At 68.3% G+C, this 20,507-nt stretch overlaps 2 protein-coding genes and 1 long non-coding RNA gene across 3 annotated transcripts; 1 reads left to right on the top strand and 2 right to left on the bottom strand.

Moving 5' to 3' along the window:
• Positions 1-3,152: 3,152 nt before the first annotated feature.
• On the bottom strand, positions 3,153-10,927 carry THRA (thyroid hormone receptor alpha). Its single transcript, XM_054281671.1, has 8 exons — positions 10,783-10,927; positions 9,559-9,620; positions 7,262-7,362; positions 7,031-7,178; positions 5,770-5,975; positions 4,807-4,953; positions 4,463-4,721; positions 3,153-3,479 (listed from the first exon to the last, which is right to left on the bottom strand). The coding sequence occupies exons 1-8, from the start codon at positions 10,833-10,835 to the stop codon at positions 3,229-3,231; spliced, it is 1,227 nt and encodes a 408-aa protein (XP_054137646.1). The 5' UTR covers positions 10,836-10,927; the 3' UTR covers positions 3,153-3,228.
• On the bottom strand, positions 10,923-17,539 carry LOC128940331 (uncharacterized). The gene is made up of 3 exons (XR_008483287.1): positions 17,478-17,539; positions 12,012-12,057; positions 10,923-11,009 (listed from the first exon to the last, which is right to left on the bottom strand). It is a non-coding gene; the product is annotated as an uncharacterized LOC128940331 (long non-coding RNA).
• Positions 17,540-18,029: 490 nt separating this feature from the next.
• On the top strand, positions 18,030-20,507 carry LOC128940023 (proline-rich proteoglycan 2-like). Its single transcript, XM_054281348.1, has 4 exons — positions 18,030-18,034; positions 18,523-18,898; positions 19,309-19,494; positions 20,055-20,507. Exons 1-4 carry the CDS (start codon positions 18,030-18,032, stop codon positions 20,505-20,507), a joined length of 1,020 nt encoding a protein of 339 aa, XP_054137323.1.

Raw genomic sequence — 20,507 nt, 5'->3', positions numbered from 1 at the left:
CCCTCCTCCCCCGGGGCAGCACCGACCCCGTCGGACTCGCAGGGATTCACCCCGAGGTGGGCGCCAGGATGCTGGGACCCCCCTCCCACCCCACCCCAAATCGGGCACCGCCCCCACGGCACCGCTGGCAGAGCCGGGGGGGTCCCCTCGCCCCGACACCCCCGTTCTGGCGGCTGGGGGGGGACGCAGAGCCGTGCTGGGGAGGGTGGGGTGGGTCTAGAGGAGGGGAGGGAGTGGTCGGGGAGGGGAGGGGGGGGGTTTGGTTGGTTGGTTTTTTTTTCATCATATATTTATTACATAAATATATAGTAAAATAGACCAGCAACAATTACCATAAAAATATCTTTCTTTAAAATCCTGACCAAAACACAAAAGGGTTTAAAATCGCACGTCACAGACTGTGATTGTCACGGGGGCTCCACGGCCCCCCCGGCCCGCGCCCCTACATTCAGCGACGCCGGCCGCGACCCCCCCTCAACCCCCCCCCCCCCCCCCCCCCAGCACCCTGCATAGTGGGGGACCCCGCGTGGGGCGCGCCGAGCCGAGCCGGGCCGTGCCGGGGCTGTGCTGGGCCAGCTGCTGGCCGGGCTCGACGCCCGCGGGCAGGGGCAGCTCTGGAGCCATGAGGTATGTGCTTGGGGGGGGGGACACACACAGGGGGGCACGGGGACCGGGGAGGGGACGCGGGGTGACCCGGGGGAGGTGGCGCAGGGGTGGGGGGCACCGCTGTGGCCCCCCGGGACCGAACGCTGGATGCTGGACGTGCGATGGCGACGCGAGACGGAGACGCGGGGACGGCCCGGGGGGGGCGTGGGGGGTGTAAAGGGTGGGTGGGGGGCGTGCGGGTGGGCAGCGGGTGGGGGGGGCCGGGCTGAGCCCCCCCCCCAGCCCGGGACAAGCTGCCCCAGGGCCCCGTGTGGGGGGATGGGGGGGTCACGGGGGCTGATTAAGACACGTCCCGTGTCGCGACGGGAGCGCGCGGTGTCGCGCGGAGTGTGCGCGGGAACGCGCGGGCAGCGCGGGGACACGGCAGCGGCACCGCAACGACATGGAACGGCGCCGGGACGGCACCGGAACGGCACCGGGATGGCCACGGTACCGGCACCGGAACGGCCACAGCACTGGCATGGCACGGTCGTGGCGCCGGCACTGGCACGGCCACGGTACCAGCACTGGAACGGCCACAGCACCAGCATGGCATGGCCACGGTACCGGCACGGCCATGGCACCGGCACCGTGCCCTCATTGCACCAACAGGAGTTGCCATGGCACTGACATGGCACGACACGCGTGGCCGTGGCACCGGCGTTGTGCCAACTGGCACCGACATGGCACGGCCACGGCACCGTCACCGTCACGGCCACCACCGGGCTCGGGGGGCACCGCCCGGGTGCCGCGGCCCCGCCCGTGGCCCGAAGGCACGAGGTGGGACCGGTGCTGTGCCAGGGGTGGGGGGCGAACCCCCGAACCTGTGCCCCCCGCCCAGTGCGGGCGTTAGTGTTGGGCTGCTATTGCACCGCCCGCAGCCGGTGCTGCCGGGACCCCCAAACTGGGACCCCTCAAAGTGGGGACCCCCAAAGTGGGGATCCCAGCCAGGCCCCCCCCGAGCCAGGCCCCTGGGTGGGGATTTAAGACATTTTGCACCAAGGTCCAATCCGGCGCTGGTATTTGGGGCTGGGGGCAGGCACCCCCTCACCCAGGGCACCCCACAGCCCCGCTGTGCCCCCCAACCCAGCTGCAAGGGGTCTGGCAGGGCCCCCCCAACACAACCCCAATGGTTGGGGGGGAGTCTGGGGTGTGGGGGGAGCCCAGCCCGGCCCCCTGTGCCTATGGCGGGGGGGGGGGGACGTGTCTGGTGTTGGGATTTTCTGCTTTTAAACGACCCGTAAAAAGATTTTTTTTTTAATTACAAAAATTATATATTTTATATATATTTATATATATATATATATATATATTAGCTTAGGTGGGCCCGGCCTGCCTTGCCGGCCCCCCCCCGGCCCGCACCCCCCCCTCGGCCTCCGCCTGAGGTAAGAAAAAATTCACAAACCTAAATTTGGGGGGGGGGGGGGTGTTTAAAAAGGTGATAAAACCATTCCCGGGTGCCCCCTCGCAGCTGTGCCCCCCCCAACCCTCCTTTAAGCCCCCTGTGGGATTCCCCCTGCCGGCCCCCGCCTCAGCCCGGCCCCCCCGGCAGCACTGGGGGGGCAGTTGGGGGGTGCAGCCCCCCCAAAGTGCTGCTGCCGGGGAGGGGGGGGGCAGTAGTGCAGTGGGGGGGCACCCAAAGCCCCCCCAGCCGGCGCCTCCGGGGCCTTTGCAAACTCCTGACGGACACGACAAAACCCACGAGGACAAGGGGGGAAAAACAACAACAAAAAAAAAAAAGGACAACGGAAAATTGGGGGGGTTTGGGGGGGAGGGAGCGACCCCCCCCACCCCAGTGTCCTGCAGCGCCCACCATCCGCGGCGCTTGGCACAAAAATCGTCTCCTCTCAGCCCAAAAAAAGACAAGAGAACCCCCCCCAAAACCCCAATTCTGGCCCCAAATTTGGGGATAAGAGGGGGGGACACAGGGGGGTCACCCCAGCCGGGGCAGACCCAGTGGGCTGGGAGGGTGGGGGGGGGTCCACCAGCCCTGCACCCCGATGGGCTGGGGTCCCCCTCACCACTGCTGTGCCCCCCCTGTGCCCCCACCTTGCTGTGGGGGGGGTCCTGGCCCTCACCCCACTATGGGGGATGGGGGTCCCAGCCCCTGCCCTGCTATGGGGGAGGGTCCTGGCCCCCACCCCAGCCCCCCAAATTGCTGCCCGGCCAAAAGTGCATATGGCCACGGCCCCCCAGCCGGGGCAGCCTCTCCCTGTGCAGCCCAGAGCCCCCTGCTCTCCTCCCTGCTCTTCCTCCTCCTCCTCCTCCTCCTCCTTCCAAAGTGCAGTTAGTTTAATATTTTAGCCTCTCAGGGAGGGAAATAAATGCTTAAAAAATAATAATCTACGAAGAGAAGGACAATAAAGGGAACGCTCGACCGTCGGGGCCCTTCCCTGTGCAAACAAACAAAATTCGTCAAGTCCTGGGGCGGGGGGTGGGAGGGTGGGGGGTGGCTGTTGGGGGGCACAGCAGGACCCCCACCCTGGGCACAGCATCCCCTTGTCCTTACAGGGGGACACGAGAAAGATTTGGGGGGGGCCAGAGCGGGGTTTGGGGGGGCACAGGGTGGGGGTGGTGTCGTCCCTACACCTCCTGGTCCTCGAAGACCTCGAGGAAGAGGGGGGGGAAGAGCTCGGTGGGACACTCCACCTTCATGTGCAGGAAGCGGCTGGCGTGGCAGGCGCCGATCATCCGCAGATCCGTCACCTTCATCAGCAGCTTGGGCCAGAAGTGGGGAATGTTGTGTTTGCGGTAGTTGATGTAGTGCTCAAAGGCCAGCAGGTAGGTCTCCTGGCACTTCTCAATCTTCTCCACGCAGATCAGCCCCGTCCGGTCTGCAGGAACCCAAGGGATCGTCAGGGGGTGGTGGTGGAAGCACGCAATGGTTTGGGTGGATGGCAGGGACACCTCCCACTGTCCACCTTCCACCCTGTCCCAGGGTGCTCCCAGCCCCATCCAGCCTGGCCTTAAACACTTCGCTTTGTCAGGTCCTCACCACCCTCACAGAGAAGAATTTTTTCCCAATACCCCACCACAATCTCCCCTGTTAATTTAAATCTCTCCCTGCTGTCCTGGCATTCCCTGCCCATGGAGGAGTCCCTCTCATAGGGCTGAGTGTCCCAAACACCCCCTAGCTGTTGGGGTGCCCACCCTACAGACCCACCTCAACCTGGCAGGGTTGCCCAGGGGACCAAGAGGCTCAGCCTGTGCTCCTGGGTGCCCTCTTCATGCTCCTGGAGCTCTCGGAATTGGGGTGCCTACCCCAAATCCACCCAAAATCCAGGGGGCCATGATTTCCCACCCAATGCACTCTGAAGGTGTTGGGGGGCTCTGGTATCGGGGTGCCCACCCAACACACCCCTAGGACAGGGAGGATTTTGGGCATTGGGGTGCCCACCTAATGCCCCTCCAAATTCTGGGGGCTCTGGCATTGGGGTGCCCACCCAACACCCCCCAGGACAGTGAAGACTTTGGGCATTGGGGTGCCCACCTAATGTACCTCCAAATGATGGGGGTTGTAGGCAAAGAGGTGCCAACACAACAATCCCCATGGATACCCTCTGGGCATGGCAGTGCCCACCCAATGCACCTCCAAATGTTGGGGGTTGCGGGCAAAGAGATGTCAATATGAAAATCCCCATGCACACCCTCTGAGCATTGGGGTGCCCACCCAATTCCCCCCAAACCTGCAGGGGTTCTCTGGCATCAAGGTGCCCACCCAACCCCTCCCCAGAACAGCGAGAACTCTGAGCATTGGGGTGCCCACCCAACAAACCCCCTGACTCCCTGGGCACGGGGGCACCCATCACCCCCTTACCTGAGGACATGAGCAGCACAGCCTGGAGCAGGGCCACCTCGGTGTCATCCAGGTTGAAGGCAGAGAGGGACTTGCCCAGGTCGAAGATGGCATCGGAGACGACGCCGAGGCCGCCGTTCTTGAGCTGCTCCCGTTTCACCGCCATCTCCCCGCTCAGCGTCAGCGTCTCGCTCTCGGGGTCGTAGCGCACGGCCGCCCGCAGCGACATGATCTCCATGCAGCACCCCTTCAGCAGGATGATCTGGTCCTCACAAGGCAGCTGGGGGCAGTTTTGGGGGGGTTTGGTGTGATTTAGACCCTGGGCAGAGCACCCCACGCCTCCCAAAGTCCCCAGCCTGCGTTACCTCTGAAAACATGGGCAGTTTTTTGGCAAAGTCGACCACGCGGGTGATGGCCGGGGTGATGATTTTTGTAAACTCGCTGAACGCCTCCAGGTCGACTTTGTCCCCGTCAGGCATGGAGGCCATAGGGGACTGGCCGATGTCCTCAGGCTGTGGGGGACACGGTGGTGTTGGGGGGTGTCACGTCACCACGTGTCCTCTGGGATCACCGTGGTGGCATTGGGGAGTGTGGTGTGACCGTGCCACCCCTGGGACCCCATAGCATTGGGGGCATTGGGGGTGCAGTGTGACTGTGTCCCCCATGGTGGACATTGGGTTTGGGCATGCAGTGTGACTGGGTCACCCTCTGGGATACCCATGGTGGCACTGGGGGTGTGGGGTGACCATGTCCCGCCCTGGGACACACACAGTGGCACTGGGGGTGTGGGGTGACCATGGTGTGACCAACGTGTGGCCCCCACAGTGGTGTTAGGGGGTGCAGAGTGACTCTTTCCCCTCCGTGACCCCCACAGTGGACAGTGGCACATGGGGGTGCAGTGTGACCGTGCCCCCCTCTGGGACCCCCGTGGTGGGCAGTGGTGTTGGGGGTGCAGTGTGACCCTGCTCCCCCTCCCTGGGACCCCTGTGAGGCCATGATGTGACCCTGCCCCCCCTCTGGGGCCCCCATGTCACCGGGAACAGCCGTGGCAGGGCCGGTGCAGCAGCCAGGAGAGGGAGCTGCATGACAGGGACAGCGACAGGGCCAGCGGCAGGGCCAGCCCAGGGCCACCCGCGGGCACAGCTGTCCCCTTCGGTCACTGCTCACCCCTGAACCCTTTGGGGGTGACCAGCTCAAGGACGCCGAGCAATGTCCCAACCCCCCTCGAGTGCCCAAGGACACGGTGACATCGCAAACCCTGGCACTGCCACCACGTGTGTGCCGAGCGCCCGAGGTGATGACAGAGCCCCTCCACTGCATCCCCTCACCAGGAATTTCCGCTTCTGCTTCCAGTGGCTGCCCTGGGCATTGGTGCTGCGGTGGGCTTCTGTCACGACGTGGATCAGCTCCCACTCCTCGGCGCTGGGGTTGGGGCGGTGCTGCAGGGATTTGATCATCTCCTCCTTCCGCCGCCGCTCCCGGTTCTCCTCGATCAGCTTCCTCTTGGCTACCCGCTTGGAGTCATCCAGCACCACTGCCGGGACCCCCAGAATCAGCGGGGATCCCCCAAGTTGTGCACCCCACAGCTGCACCCCCAGAATCAGCGAGGATCCCCTCACAATGCACCCCCCAGCTGCACCCACAGTGACCCTCAGAATCAGCAGGGATCCCCCAAGTTGTGCACCCCACAGCTGCACCCACAGTGACCCCCCAGCATCAGTGGGGATCCCCTCACAATGCACCCCATAGCTGCACCCACAGTGACCCCCAGCATCAGCAGGGATCCCCTCACAATGCACCCCACAGCTGCACCCACAGTGACCCCCCAGCCTCCTCCTGCTGCTCCGGGCATCCCAACTCACCCCATAGCACCACGACCCCAACCCACCTCCTCAAAGCCCCCCGCTATCATCTGGGACTCCCCCCATTCATCCATCTCACCCCACTGCTGCATCTGAGATCCCAGCCTGCTCCTGCAGCTGATCTGGGTACCCCAATGTGCCCCACAATGTCAGGACCCCACCCCACAGTGACCCCCCAGCCTCCTCCTGTGGCTGCTCCGGGCATCCAAACTCACCCCATAGCACCACGAGCCCAATCAACCTCCCCAAAGCCCCCCACTATCATCTGGGACCCCCACAATCAGCAAGGACGCCCCATTCGTGCATCCCACCCCACTGCAGCATCTGAAATCCCAGATTGCTCCTGCAGTTGATCTGGGTACCCCAAAATGCCCCACGGTGCTGGGACTCCAACCTGCTCTGGGGGGGTCCTACAGCTGATCTGTGCACCCCAAAATGCCAGGGCCCCAACCTGCCCTGGGGTCCTGCAGCTCAACTGGGTACCCCAAAGTGCCAGGACCCCAACCTGCCCTGGGGTCCTGCAGCAAAACTGGGTACCCCAAAGTGCTGGAACTCCAACCTGCCCTGGAGTTCTGCAGCTGATCTGGGTACCCCATTGCACCCCAAAGTGCCAGGACCCCAACCTTCCCTGGGGTCCTGCAGCTGATCTGAGTACCCCAATGTGCCCCACAATGCCAGGACCCCAACCTGCCCCACCAGCCGAGCCCCCCAGTGCCCCCCAACTCACAGTCCATGGCCATGCCCACGGAGATGCACTTCTTGAAGCGGCACAGCTGGCACTGGTTGCGGGTGATCTTGTCGATGACGCAGCACCCATCGTATTTGCACGAGTAGGTGGGGTGCAAGTTCTTCTGGATGGTCCGACGGAAAAATCCCTGGGGAGGGCGAAAGGGGGGGTACACAGTGAGCCCTGCTGAGGCCCCCCTGAGCCCCCCAAATGCCCCCTGCCCCAGCTCACCTTGCAGCCCTCGCAGGTGATGCAGCGGTAGTGGTAGCCGGTGGCCTTGTCCCCGCACACCACGCACTGTTCATCTTTGTCCAGGTAACTAGGGATGTACCCTGGGGGGACCCCCGAGTCAGGGACCCCCAGGGCACCCCGGGGCAGGGCCCCCTACAGCTGGGACTTGTGGGGTGCTCCATGACAGAGACCCCCAGAGAACCCCATGATGGAAATTCCAATGTCAGGGACCCCCAGGGCACCCCATGATGGAAATTCCAATGTCAGGGACCCCCAGGGCACCCCATGACGGAAATTCCAATGTCAGGGACCCCCAGGGCACCCCATGACAGAAATTCCAATGTCAGGGACCCCCAGAGCACCCCATGATGGAAATTCCAAGGACAGAGACCCCCAGGGCACCCCAAGTCAGTGGCCCCTGGAGTGTCCCATGACAGGGGAACCCCCTGGAGCGCCCTGTACCAGTGACCCTCTGCACACCCCACATGTGGACCCCCAGAAACCCCAAGTCAGAGACCCCTGGAGCACCCTGTACCAGCGACCCTCCCACACACCCCACATCAGGGACCCCTGAGAAAACCCTGAATCAGGGACCCCCTGCACACCCCAAATCAGAGCCCCCCAGGAGCCCTAAATCAGGGACTCTCTGCACACCCCACATCAGAAACCCCTGGCACAAGCAGCATCACCCTCCATGCCAGGGATGCCCAGTACACCCTCCCCTCTCTGTGCCTCAGTTTCCCCTCTGTCTGCACCCAGCGCTGTCTGCCCCACCCCTCTCCCTGTCCCGGCATGGGAAGGGTTAACTCTGGGGTGTGCCCGAGCCCCCCGCACCAATAAAGCCCCCATTATCCATTAACCGGCAGCAGGGGGGGTCCCTGTCCCCCTGGCACACAAAGACACACTGTCCCCGCTGCTGTCCGGGGAGCAGAGCCCCCCCAGCCTCCCCACCGCCAACCGCTCAGGGAAACTGAGGCACGGATCATCAGCAGGACCCCAGCACCCTCCTGTCCCCCCCTCGTGTTTTGGGGGGGCTGGAAGTGGCAATCCCCACGGGGTGGGGGAGATGGGGAGGGGGCTGAACGCCTGAGTGCCCCCCACAATTCGGGGGGTGTCCGGGATTGCTGCACCCCGCAAACGCAGGCGTGGGGACCCCTGTGGCGCTCTGCAGGTGCTGCACGTGGGGGTCCCCGGGTGTTCCCCCCATTCAGGGAGCGGGGAAGGCGCAGGGGATGGGCGGGAGCCGCACGCCCGGTTCCCCCCGGTTCCCCCCCGGCAGCTCCCGCCGGCGCCGGCCGCTCCCCGCTGGGGAATGGGGCAGGGCGGGGGGCAGCGCCCGCGGGGCCCCCCTTATCGCCCACCCCAGGGCGCTGCCGCCCCGATAGCGCCGCGGTCGGAGACCCAGGGGGACCCTGCAGGGATGTGGGGCGCAGGGAGGGATTTTGGGGTGCCCGGGATAGGGGGGGGTGTCCCTGCGAGCCTGGCAAGGACATGGGAGCTCCTGGGGCGCCCACAGGGGACACGGGGTGTCCGTGGGACTCCGGGGAACCCAGGGGTGTCCGTGGGACATTGGGGTGCCCACAGGAGACACGGGGTGTCCGTGGGACTCCGGGGAACCCAGGGGTGTCCGTGGGACATTGGGGTGCCCACAAGGGACACGGGGTGTCCGTGGGACTCTGGGGAACCCAAGGGTGTCCGTGGGACATTGGAGTGCCCACAGGGAACACGGGGTGTCCGTGGGACTCTGGGGAACCCAGCCGAGATCTGGGGTGCCCGTGGGACATTGGGGTGCGCAGACACAGCAATCTTGGGGTGCCCACAGGGGACAAGGGGTGTCCGTGGGACTCTGGGGAGCCCAGCCGAGATCTGGGGTGCCCGTGGGACATTGGGGTGCCCACAGGGGACAAGGGGTGTCCGTGAGACTCCGGGGAGCCCAGGGGTGTCCGTGGGACATTGGGATGCACAGATATAGGAATCTTGGGGTGCCCACTGGGGACAAGGGGTGTCCGTGCGACTCTGGGGAACCCAGGGGTGCCCGTGGGACATTGGGGTGCGCAGACACAGCAATCTTGGGGTGCCCATCGTGGACGAGGGGTGTGCACAGACTTTGGGGGACCCAGGTGACACATGGGGACCCTGGCAAGAATTCGGGGCCCCCAGGGTGACGCATGAGGTGCCTGGGTGAGCCGGGGGTGCCCAGCAGGGTTCAGGGGGTGCCCGGGTGAGCCGGGGGTGCCCAGCGGGGTTCATGCGGTGCCCGGGGGGGTTCAGCGGGAGCCGCGGGTGCCCCCCCGTACCTGACATGCTGCTCTTCACCAAACATTGGCTGCTCTTTCTTTTGCGCTTCCCATCCAGCCACCTGCGGGAGCGGAAGGGGGGGGGGTCACAGGCTGGGACGGTGCCTACGGATTCCCGCTGTCCCCCCAAAAATTCCAACAGCGCCCCAAAATCCCCCTCGGATCCCCTTCCCTGCAGCCCCCGCCCGGGGGTCCCAACGCGGCGATGTCACGGGTGGGTGCGGCTGGGGGGGGTTGGAGATGGCTCTGGGGACCCCCCCCCCCAGAACAGCCCTCCCGGGACCGGGACCCCCCCCCCGGGACACGGCACCGCCCCTGGGGGGGGGAAGGAGGGGAAGGGAAAGGTGGCGGGTGGGGGAGGGGAAGGGGAAGGGTGGGGGGGTGGGGGAGGGGCGGGGGAAGGGTGGGGGGGAGGGGCGGGTGGGGGGAGGGGCTCATTCACAGTCAAAGACAAAATGTCCTTTTGGCTGAGCGGGGAAGTGACGTCATCGGGGGCTCAGCCAATGGCGGGCGGCGGGGGTCCGCGCGCGCCCGGCCCCGCGGGGGGGGAGGGGCACCTGCGGTGGAGGGGGGGGGGGCGACACGGAGACCCCACACACACCCGCCATCAGGGGGGGCTTCAGCCCAAGGTGACCCCGAAACAGCCCCGGCATGGTGGGGGGGCTCGGGGCCCCCGCGGGGAGAAGCACGAGTGGGGGGGGGGGAGGGACACCATGGGGGGATACCTGGGCATGGGGACACCTGGTGACACGCGGGGTGCAGGGGGACACCCAGGACACGTGGGGATGATCCCCAGAACGGGAGGGACGGTTGGGGACATGTGGGGTACAGGGTGGGGCTGGGGTGCACAGGACATGGGGACACCCACGGAACGTGCGTGGGGACACGCGGGGGGGACGGGGACACGAGGGACACCCAGGACACAGGGACACATAAATGACCGTGTAGGGGGACACAGCGGGCACGAGGACACAAGGGACACACCGGGCACGACGATACAAGGGACACAGTGGGCAGAGGGACACACCAGGCACAATACAAGGGACAGAGTGGGCACAGGGACACACCGGGCACGACGATACAAGGGACACGGTGGGCACAGGGGTGCATCAGGTATAGGGACACTTGGGGACACACACGACATTCGGACACAGAGGGCGCAGGGACGCGCAGTGCCACCCCAAGCAGTGCCACACGTGTCCCCGCGCCGGGCTGGGCGCTCACCGGGTGTCCTCTGGCTCCGACAGCGGGTCCAGGGTGCTGGGCTTCTGTTCCATTCACCGCAATTCCATCAAGGAGCGCTCAGCACCGACCGGGGGGGGGCTCCGGCGCCACGCGGGGGCCACGGCGGGGTGGCCACGGCCGGGGGGGGGGGCCACGGCGGGGGGCTACGCCGCGCACCCCATGGTGCCCCTCAGTGCTCAGCACCGCGCAGCATCCCGGGCCGGACCCTGCGGGATGGCAGAGTACAGCCCAAAGCGCCGGGAGAGGGGTGGGACCAGCCCCAGGGGACACAGAGGGGACCCCCAGGCAGGGGTGGGGGGTATGGGGCACCCCCGGGAGGTGTGGATGGTGATGGGGGTGGGTGTGAGCGTGCAAGGGTGTGTGGAGTGTGTAAGGGCGGTCAGGGCTGGGCAAGGGCATGAGGGACGTGTGAGAAGTCAAGGAGGGAGCGACGTGCAGGGTGTGACAGCAGCGGGGCTGGGCCAGAGGGCACAGCGGGGTGAAACGCACACGGGGGGCTGAAATGCACACGGGTGTGAGAAATGCACAGGTGTGCAAGGCTGTGGGAGCATTCAGGGAGGGGAAGAGTGTGCAGGGTTGGGGAAGAGCGTGCAGAGATGTATGAGAATGTGCACAAGTGTGTGAGCGTGTGCACGGGTGTGCCACGCCGTGGGAGAGCATGCAGGGCACATGTGAGAGCGTGCATGGGTGTGCAAGAACATGTACAGGTGTGTGAGAGCATGCACAGGTGTGCAAGAACATGTACAGGTGTGTGAGAGCATGCACAGATGTGCAGGGCATGTGTGAACGCGTGCATGGGTGTGCAAGAGCATGTACAGCTGTGTGAGGCTGTGGCAGCAGGGAAGGCGTGTGTGAGAGCGTGTGCAGGGCTGTGCAAGGCTCTGTGAGCGTGCACAGGCGTGGGTGGGTGTGCAAAAGCACACCCAGGGGTGCAAGGCTGTGTGAGAACGTGCCCAGGGCTGGGAGTGTGCAGCAAAGCACAAGCACGCACAGATGGGAGCTCCCCCCACCTTTGGGGCAGGGCTGGGGGTCCCCAAGAGGAGGGGAGAGAATTGGGGCAGGGGGTGCAAAGGGCAGCAATGTTCGCTGCACAGCTGAACACCCCAAAAAGGGCAGCAATGTTCACTGCACAGCTGAACACCCCAAAATCCGGGACTGAGGGTGAATTATGGGGCGGGGGGCGATTTATGGGGCAGGCGGCCACTTACGGGATGGGGGGCGCCGGAGCTCCGGGCGATCCCTCCTCTGCGAGCTCTGCTGTGGCAAAGACACGATGGGTGGGGGGTCAGGGCACGGGCAGCACCGGGGGGCACCCCCAGACCCCCCTCCCCAGTGACGGCAGCAGCACCGCCGGCTCTCGGCGCCCACATCCCACGGGTGCGATTGGGGGGCCCTGCTCACACCCCCCCTCCCTCCCCGTGACCCCCCGGTGACCCTCCCGGTGCGAGGGGCGCGGGGGGCCCGGAGCCGGCGGCGGGGGGGGCGCGGGGGGGCGGCGGCGGGCGCGGTGCCCAGCCCCGGGCTCCTCCGCTCCGCGCGGGGACAGCAGAAAGTAGGTCACGTTTGTCTTGGCCGCCACAGAAATTCCTCCGGCGGATTTAAAACGCGGCGGACGGGGCTGGGGGGCCCCCCCGACACCCCCACGCCGGCCCCCATCGCTGTCGCCCCCCCCCTAGGTGAGGGCACCCCAACCAGCGGAGGATGGGGGGTGAGGGATGCTGCACCCATGGGTGCACAGAGCACCCCGCGCCGCACATGGGGTTCGCACGAGGGGTCCCCCAGAATGAGGAGGGGGCGTCGCCTGCAGCAGCCTGTTCAGGGAAACTGAGGCACGCAGCGCACCCACCAGCCCGGGGTGCACTCCCCACTTCGGGGGGGGGGGCTTATGAGGAATGGACGCCCCTCGCCCGCAGCCTCAGGCCGGGTTTGGGGCCGGCGGTACCTATAGAGCCGGGGGCTGCAGCAGCAAATGTTTGTTCCATATGGGAACGGCGCGCCGAGAACTTCCAAGTATAGGCACTGGCAGGGATCCAGAGCTGCGCGGCCCCCGCCGGGCACCGGCCCCCCCGCCGCCCCCCGCCCCTCTCCCCCGGGACCCGGCAGAGCCCCGACACGCTCGGGGCATGTGTGGGGCTCGGGGTGCAGCGACGTGGCGCTGGAACCGCTCTGCGGTGGAATACGGGCTGTCCCCAAAGCCGGCGTGCGCTGGGTGGGCTTGGCCGCCCCGCCTCAGTTTCCCCGCTGAGGTGGCCTGGGGGTGCAGCCCCAAACGAGAGAGGTTTAGGGATAAACGGGGCGGCGTTTCAGGACGGGGTTCGCCACCCCAGCGAGACCCCAGCAGCCCCCTGACACCCGCGGCATCACCGGCACCCTGGGATCGCCCGGCGGAGCCTGCGGTGCCGCTCCAGGAACCGTCACTCGAGGAATCCCGGGCGCGCTGGGGCGGCCCAGACAGACAGACAGACACGGGAGGCGGCTCTTCTCGTCCTCCTCCTCCTCCTCTTCCTCCTCCTCCTCCTCCAGCGGGACACGTGTGATGAGCGCAGCCAGGTCTCAGCCCACCCTGCGCCGCCGGCACCCAAACCTGCGCGTCCCACCTGCAGCGCCAGGTGCTCTGGGTGGGTGCTGGGTGGGAGCGGGGTGGCAGCCGGCGGGAGCCCCCCCGGCGCCCCCCCAGCCCAGCCCCACGCCCAGGGGAGCGTTTCTGCTGAGTCGGGTGGTTGCAGGCGGCTGAAAACAACCCTGGGGCAAAGTCCGGGGCTGGGCCCGACGGCGGGAGCTACCTCGCCCCAACGGGGGCACCCAGCACCCCGCTCCCCACGACCCCACCCCGGGACCCCCCAGACAATGGGAGACCCCTCCACAAAGGCACTGACCGCCTCTGTGGGTGCCGGGGCTGCCCCACGGGGCCACTGCCGTGTCCCTGCCCCCCAGCACAGATGGGCTCCGGGGGTCCCAGCGCCCCCCCAGCCCAGCTGCCAGCCGGGTCAGGGAGGTGAGGCCCTAAGCGCTTTAGCCACGGTGCCAATTAGCGTGATTAGCACGGGCTGGGGGCAGGGCAGCCCCGCGGCCGCCGGCCAGGGATCCCCGGCCATGCGGGCACCGGGGCAGTGTCACGGTGGGCACCAGGGCACTGTCACACTGGGCACTGTGGCGTCACGGTGGGCACCGGGGCACTGTCACCGCGGGCACTGCGGTGTCACGGTGGGCACCAGGGCACTGTCACACTGGGCACTGGGGCAGTGTCACGGTGGGCACCCGGGCAGCGTCACGGTGGGCACCAGGCTGGCACAGATCTGCCTGAAAACCCTGGCTGCACCGGCTGGCACGGCCGTGCCGTGGGAGTGTGGCCAGGCACGGGGCACCTGCCGTGCCACGGCTGGCGGCACCCGGCACGCGCCGATGCCCGTGTGTGAGGCCGTGCCAAGCGCCACACGCGTGTCTGCGGCTGCTGTTGTCACACACCTGTGCCAGTGCCCGGCACACCATCACACCCAGTGCCATGCAGCGCTGCGGGCACGTGTGGCAGTGGGGACAGCGCGCTGTGCCGTGCTGTGCCGTGTCAGGAGGCTGCAGGAATCCCAGGCATGCACAGCAGCTGGGCAACCCGAGCAAGGGGGATGCCACGGGCCTGACATCAGGGCAGCCCACCCAGTGCCATGGCGGCGCTGCATGGTGCCCCCTCCCCACAAAGGATGGCTGAGCCCGGGTTTGAGTCCTCCCTGTGGCTCACGGCTCATTGAAGCCACCACTCGTAGGACAGCTGGTGGCTGCAGGGCTGGTGACCTGTCCCGACACTGACAGGGCACCCAACGTTGTGGCCTTGAGCCTCTGACAGGTCCTGTGTCCTACAGGTCCTGCATCACCACAGAGGGGACCTGCACCACGACCCAGCCCTGGCCCTGCAGCCCCCAGGATTGCCAGGAACTCTGCATCCAATCAAAGCCCCCAGGATTCCCAAAATTCTGCATCCAACCAAGGCCCCCAGGATTCCCAAAACTACATCCAACCAAGGCCCCCAGGATTCCCAAAACTGCATCCAACCAAGGCCCCCAGGATTGCCAGGAACTCTGCATCCAACCAAGGCCCCCAGGATTGCCAAAACTGCATCCAACCAAGGCCCCCAGGATTCCCAAAACTCTGCATCTAACCAAGGCCACTCCAGCCACTCCTTCCTGCCGTGTGTGAGCATTCAGCTGTGCCTCCTTTTCCCCATCCCACCGGAGCTGCCTGGCAGAGAAAGAGCCACAGTCCCCTATCCCCAGCAGCGTGTCCCCTGTGCCAGCACACAGGATGTGCCTCCTCCCGCTGTCACAGCTTGTCCAGGCTGCAGAGGTCACCCAAGAGGGTGACCCCCGAGCACCTGGTGTGTGCTGAGTGTGCCCAGGCTCAGCTCTTTGGGGTGGCTGCGGGCCCCGAGCCCCGCGGGGTGCCCCTGGCCCCAGGAGGTGTGCCGGGACGCCGGGAGCTATTCTCAGCCCTTGGCACGGCATGGGACGTTTCTAAATCGGGGGCTCTGGTTCACGTGCACGGGGACGGGGGGGGGGGAGCTCCTGGGTCCCCTCCCCCTGCTTGAAGGGGGGCAGGTGGCCGCCACGAGGTGCCCAGCGCGGGCACCCACGAGGGGACACAGGGACAGGCACCGGGACACGGCACCGGGACCGTGTCCCCCTTGAGAAGGGGACACACGGGACAGTGCTCGCAGCGTTCCTGCAGCCACCCGACCCTGTCCGAGGGTCTGCAGCGCGGGGGACACCCCGACCGGCACCGACCCCGCCGCGCCCCCCGCCCGCACCCAGCCTGAGCGGGGCCCTGGCAGCGCAGCCCGCGCCCGCCTTCGCCTACACCGCGCCCCCCCTTCTCCTCCTCCTCCTTCTCCTCTTCCCCCCCAGTCCGGAGGGGCACCCAGGCGTCCGGCCCCGCCCCCATGCACCGGCGGCTGCGCGGGGTCCGGCGGGGCCGGGGGTCCGCGGGATGGGACCCCCGGGGCGGCCCCGCCGCTGCCTCGGTGTCCGCTGACCCGGGAACGCGCTGGTGGGGCGAGGAGCGGAGCCGGGAGATTGGGGCGGGGGGGGGGGTCCCGCTTCCTGCAGCCGCCGCCCGTCAGGAGGGGTCGGGGGTGCGCCCGCAGCCCTCCCGTGCCCGCTCCGCAGGGTGCGGGACACCGGGGACACCGGGAGCGCACGGCCCGCGCTCCCCGCTCCGCGAACCCGAGCGCGGGGCGACCCCGCGAAGGTCACGGCCGCGGGAGGGAAAGGGGTGCCCGGGGAGCCCCCACGCGAGGATCCCGCTCCCGGGGCCCGCACCAATGCGGGGGGCGCACGCAGCCGCACCGAACTGCCCTGGGGAGGGGGGGACGCGCCTCGTCCCCACCCTGCGCCAAGACCCCCGGGCAGGGGAGCCCCCCCAAACCGGTTCCACCGGGGTTTGCCCGCGCCCCACCGCGGCCCCAGCCCCCTTAGCGCTGCAGCGGAGCCGCGGGGGTCCCCGGTGCCGTCGGGGGTCAGGCGGGGTGAGGCGCTGCCCGGCCTCCCGGTGCGGCTCCGGTGTCGGTGCCGGTGGCAGTCCCGGGCGGGGGGGTCACGGCTGAAGGTCGCGGTCCCGGGGTGACCTTGGCCGTGGCGCCCGCCCGCCCCTGCCTCAGTTTCCCCGCATCGCACAGCGGGGACGCGCCAGAGTCCGGTTGGGACCGCATCCCTAACCCCGGCGGCGACACCGGACCGGGGCAGGATCCGCCCCCCCGGGTTGGGGTGGGGGACACCCCGCGGGACCGCGGGGCGCCGTGCACAGGGGAGCCCCCGCCACGCCCCGCGCCCCGCTCAGGGCGAAGCCCGTGGTGCGGGACTCGAGCCCCCCCCTCCCACCCCGCCGCACCGGGGACGCCCCCCCCGCTGCCCCCGCCCTAACCGGGAGCGGCCGAACCGCCCCCCCCGCGCTCCGCTCTCGGCGCAAAAAAAAAAATAAAAATTTAAAAAACAATTTAAAATTTTCAAAATAAAAAAAAATCGCAGCATTCCTGCCGCCCTGCGGGGTGGGTGCGGGGGAGCGGACACAGCGGTCCCTAAAACCCTCACGGACACCCCACGGCGCCGTCACGGCCCGGCCGTCCACGGTTCCTCCCCCCCCCGCCGCGACAGGGCCACGGCCTGCCCACGGCCCGGCCCCGCGACCTGCCCACGGCGCGGCCCCGCGCCCAGCACCGCAGAGCCACGCCGCGGCCCGGACCCCGCCACGCCGCCACGCCACGGCCACGGGGGGGCCGCGGGGCCGGGGGGCCACGGCCGGGGGGGGGCTGCCCCCGTGGCGCGGCGTGGCGGGCGGGGGGCAGCGCCGTGCCCCGCATGCAGCAGCCGCGGGTGCGCTGGGGGTGGGGGGCGCGGTGCCCCCCCCCCCACCCGCCCCCCACGGGGGAACGCGGCCCCCCCGCCCCACGCCAAACGCCCGGATTTTCCAAGAGAAAAAAAAAAAAAAATCTTTGCCCGTGTTTTTTCCTCGCGGTTCGCGGCCCCCGAGCCCTCCGCGGGTGCCGAGGCTCCCGGAGCGATCGCCGCCCGCCCCCCCATTCCACGCACCGAACTGCGCCCGTGCTCAGCCGGGGGGGCCCGGGGGGGGCGGCCGTAAACAACCGGGGGGCGGCGGGGCCTCTCGGGCCGGCGGGGCCGCTCGGGCCGTACCTGAGGTCGACGGCGGCGGGCGCGGAGCGGCGGTGCGGGGCGCGGAGCGGGGCTCGGAGCGGCGGTGCGGGGCGCGGAGCGGAGCGGGGCGCAGCGGCGGCGGCGGCGGCGGACGAACGGCGCTGGCTCCTCCCTCCCCCGGCCCCGCCGCCCGCCCGCTCCGCTCCGCCGCGGCCGCAGCCCCCTCCGCCGGCCGCAGCCGCTCCCTGCACCCGCCGCGCCCGGCCCCGCGTGGGGACCCACGGGGGTACCGGGGCAGGGTGACCCCGGGATGGCGGGGTGGGGACGGTGGCGGTGGCAGGGTGTGAGTGTGTGTGTGTGTGTGTATGTGTGTGTGTGTGATGGGAGCCCTGGCCGTGCCCACGGGGATGGGGTGACAGCGACAACGAGGACGGGGGGTGGTGAGCGCAGGGTGGGGGGCTGTGGGCAGGGGGGGGCGAGGGGAAGTGCCCAGGGAGTTGGGGATGGCACCACGGGGAGCTGGGCACTGTGCCCACAGCGTCCCCGGGGTGGTGCCCGTGGCCACAGGGGTTTGGGACGGTGCTCGCGGGGATGTCGTGACAGTGACAACGGGGACGAGGGATGGCGACCACAGCGTGGCGGGCTGTACCGGAGGGGGAGCGGAGATGGTGCCCAGGGAGGCCCAGGGGATGCCCGTGGCAGGGTGGGGATGGTGCCCACAGGGACTGGGAACGGCACCCACGGGGATGCTGTGACAGTGACAACCTGGTGTCCACGAGGGCAGGGCACGGCTGCGGACGGTGCCCACGGCCATGCTGTGATAGTGACACTGGGGACCGGAGAGGCTGCCCACAGGATTTGGGGACAGCACCCAGGAAGGGCTGGCGCGGCGCCCTCGCTGGGTGGCAGTGGGGTGGAGATGATGCTCACGGAGATCTGGGACGGTCCCCACGGGGCTTGGTGACAGTGCCCACGAGGCAGGGGGCAGCTCCACAGCCCGCGGTGCCCAGCCCGGCCCGGGGAGGGGCACACACCAGGCACGGAGGTCGCACTCAGCCCCACGCCACAGGATCCGCTCCCGCAGGACACCAGCACGTCGGGGGGCCCTGCCCCTGCGCCCCCCGGGGGATGTGGGGGAGAACGGGGGTCGCACCCCGCTGTGGGGCCGCATCCGGAGCCGCTGTGGGGCCGGGGATGGCGGCGTGCACCGGGAACGCGGGGGGATCACTGCGGAGGGCGCTGAGGGTCGCCCCCCGGAGCCCCCCGACCCGCCCGTGCCACCCCACCCCCGTTCCCAGCAGCCCCTGCTCCCAGCCCCCCCTTTTCCTCCCCGGACTACACGTCCCGTCATGCCCGGGCTTAAAGCGGCTCTGCCGCCCCCCACCCCCGCCCCCAGCCCCGCAGCTCGGCCCTGCGACCCCCGAGGGGGTCGGTGTGGCCGCCCCCCAGCCCCCAGCCCCGTGGGTACCCCCCTCCCTGGGCTGCAGGGGCGGTGCGGTGACACCCAGGGGAATGGGGGTCCCCAAGGGATGAAGGCTTCTGGGAGAGGAGGGTCCCCAAGGGATGAAGGTTTCCTCGGCACGGGTGTGCCCAGGGGATGCTTTCCCATACTCGGGGGGTGCAGGGAAGGGGGGTCCCCAGCGGCTCTCAGGGCACGGTGCTGCTCAGAACGGGGACAACAAGGGGACAGCGCTACCCTGGGAACAGGGATCTCCAGGGGATGGCGGTCCCCAGGTCATGGGGACACCCAGGGAATGGAGGACAGTGACACCAGTGACACCTGGGACTGCTGGTGGCTGTCCCCACAAACCCCGAGGGACACCCCAGGACCTCCTGCTCCGCTGGTCCCCACAGCCCCGTGTCCCCACAGCCCCCACGGATCCCCCCGCTCCCTGGGTCACCCTGGGGCCCTCCTGGCCTGCCCGGCGCTCCCAGCGTGGCGGGGCAGCGGCAGCGTGACGGCCCCCCCGGCCCTCCCCGCCTGTTCCGTACACTTTATCCTCAGCAAACACGGCACGGCCGCGGCCCCCCGCAGCCGTCTGCCCGCGATAAGGCCGTGGCCGAGCTTGCCTGCCCCCAGCCCCGTCTCAGCACCACCTCATGTCCCCAAATCCCCTGCCCGAGGCTGCCTGGCAGCCCCCATCGCAGTGGGGAAACTGAGGCAGGGCTGGAGTTTGCCTGTGGCCCCTCTGGAGCGCATGGACCTCTCGCATTCATCACCAGCTCTCTGTGCCCTGTGAGGTGCCACCAGGGCCACCACAGCTCCCTCTGCACTGCCCCAGAAGGGTGAGGACCCTGTGCCCTGTGGCTGACCCTGATTTGGGGGGATTTGGGATTTAGAGGGGCTGTGCTGCTCTTGGGGCGCAGACACTCAGCCGAAACACGCTCAATAAAATTCATCCTGCTGCTCTGCTGCAGAGACACTAAATATAGCCCCAAATCAGCAGTGGTGCCCCCCCAGGACCCCCGGGAAGGGGATGACACCCAGCACCTCCATCCCCAGCATTGAACACCCCCATGGGGCAGCACCCACCACCAGCTTGGGGGGGTCCCAGCCCCACTGATCAAACCCTTCACACCCCACCAAACACCCGTCACCAGCCATGTGCCCCCCAGCAGGACGTGCCAGCAGTGCCCCCGTGGGAAGGGGGAGCCCCCCACGCTGGCCCCCGCTCGCCCCTCGCCTGCCCCCGGCGCTGGGAACGGCCCCGGCCCCTTCCGGCCCCCCCCCCCCCCCCGGCCCCGGGCCGGAGGCAGCTGTGCCGGGGCGCCCTGCCAAGCACCGAAACCTCGACGCCTTCCCCCCAACCCGGGGAGCTGCGACCCCCCAAGCACACCCTGCCACCCCCCACCACCCCCTTGCCCCCTGAATTTGGGGGTACCGTGCCAAGGAGGGAGGGGGGTCCACCACAACCTGAAGATCCCCGTGTTGTGTTTTCCTCGGCCAGCTGTGGGAAGCGGCCCCCCCTGCACAGGAAATCCCTCCTCACGGCCAGGGCTGCCCCCGGCGGGACCCCCCCTCTCTGCCGGGGCCCCTCGCCGGCTGGGCAGCGCTGCTCGCCCGCCTAA

Source organism: Melozone crissalis, unplaced genomic scaffold, assembly GCF_028551555.1.
Source record: "Melozone crissalis strain CALT ecotype California unplaced genomic scaffold, PUWL_Pcris_2 ptg000032l_1, whole genome shotgun sequence".
Classification (NCBI taxonomy): domain Eukaryota; kingdom Metazoa; phylum Chordata; class Aves; order Passeriformes; family Passerellidae; genus Melozone; species Melozone crissalis.
Note: the sequence above shows the minus strand (reverse complement) of the source record. Positions and strands in the feature narration are given on the sequence as shown.

What these genes read in the sequence shown, in the direction of transcription:
- THRA (XM_054281671.1), bottom strand. Translation starts at nt 10,835, where the DNA reads ATGGAACAGAAGCCCAGCACCCTGGACCCGCTGTCGGAGCCAGAGGAC. An exon ending in TCGGAGCCAGAGGACACCCG is followed by an intron (nt 9,621 to 10,782) that starts GTGAGCGCCCAG and finishes CCGCTCCCGCAG; the next exon opens with GTGGCTGGATGGGAAGCGCA. An exon ending in AACTGCCCATGTTTTCAGAG is followed by an intron (nt 4,722 to 4,806) that starts GTAACGCAGGCT and finishes AACTGCCCCCAG; the next exon opens with CTGCCTTGTGAGGACCAGAT.
- LOC128940023 (XM_054281348.1), top strand. An exon ending in GCCCCCCAGCCCCCAGCCCC is followed by an intron (nt 18,899 to 19,308) that starts GTGGGTACCCCC and finishes GTGTCCCCACAG; the next exon opens with CCCCCACGGATCCCCCCGCT. An exon ending in CGTCTGCCCGCGATAAGGCC is followed by an intron (nt 19,495 to 20,054) that starts GTGGCCGAGCTT and finishes TGTGCCCCCCAG; the next exon opens with CAGGACGTGCCAGCAGTGCC.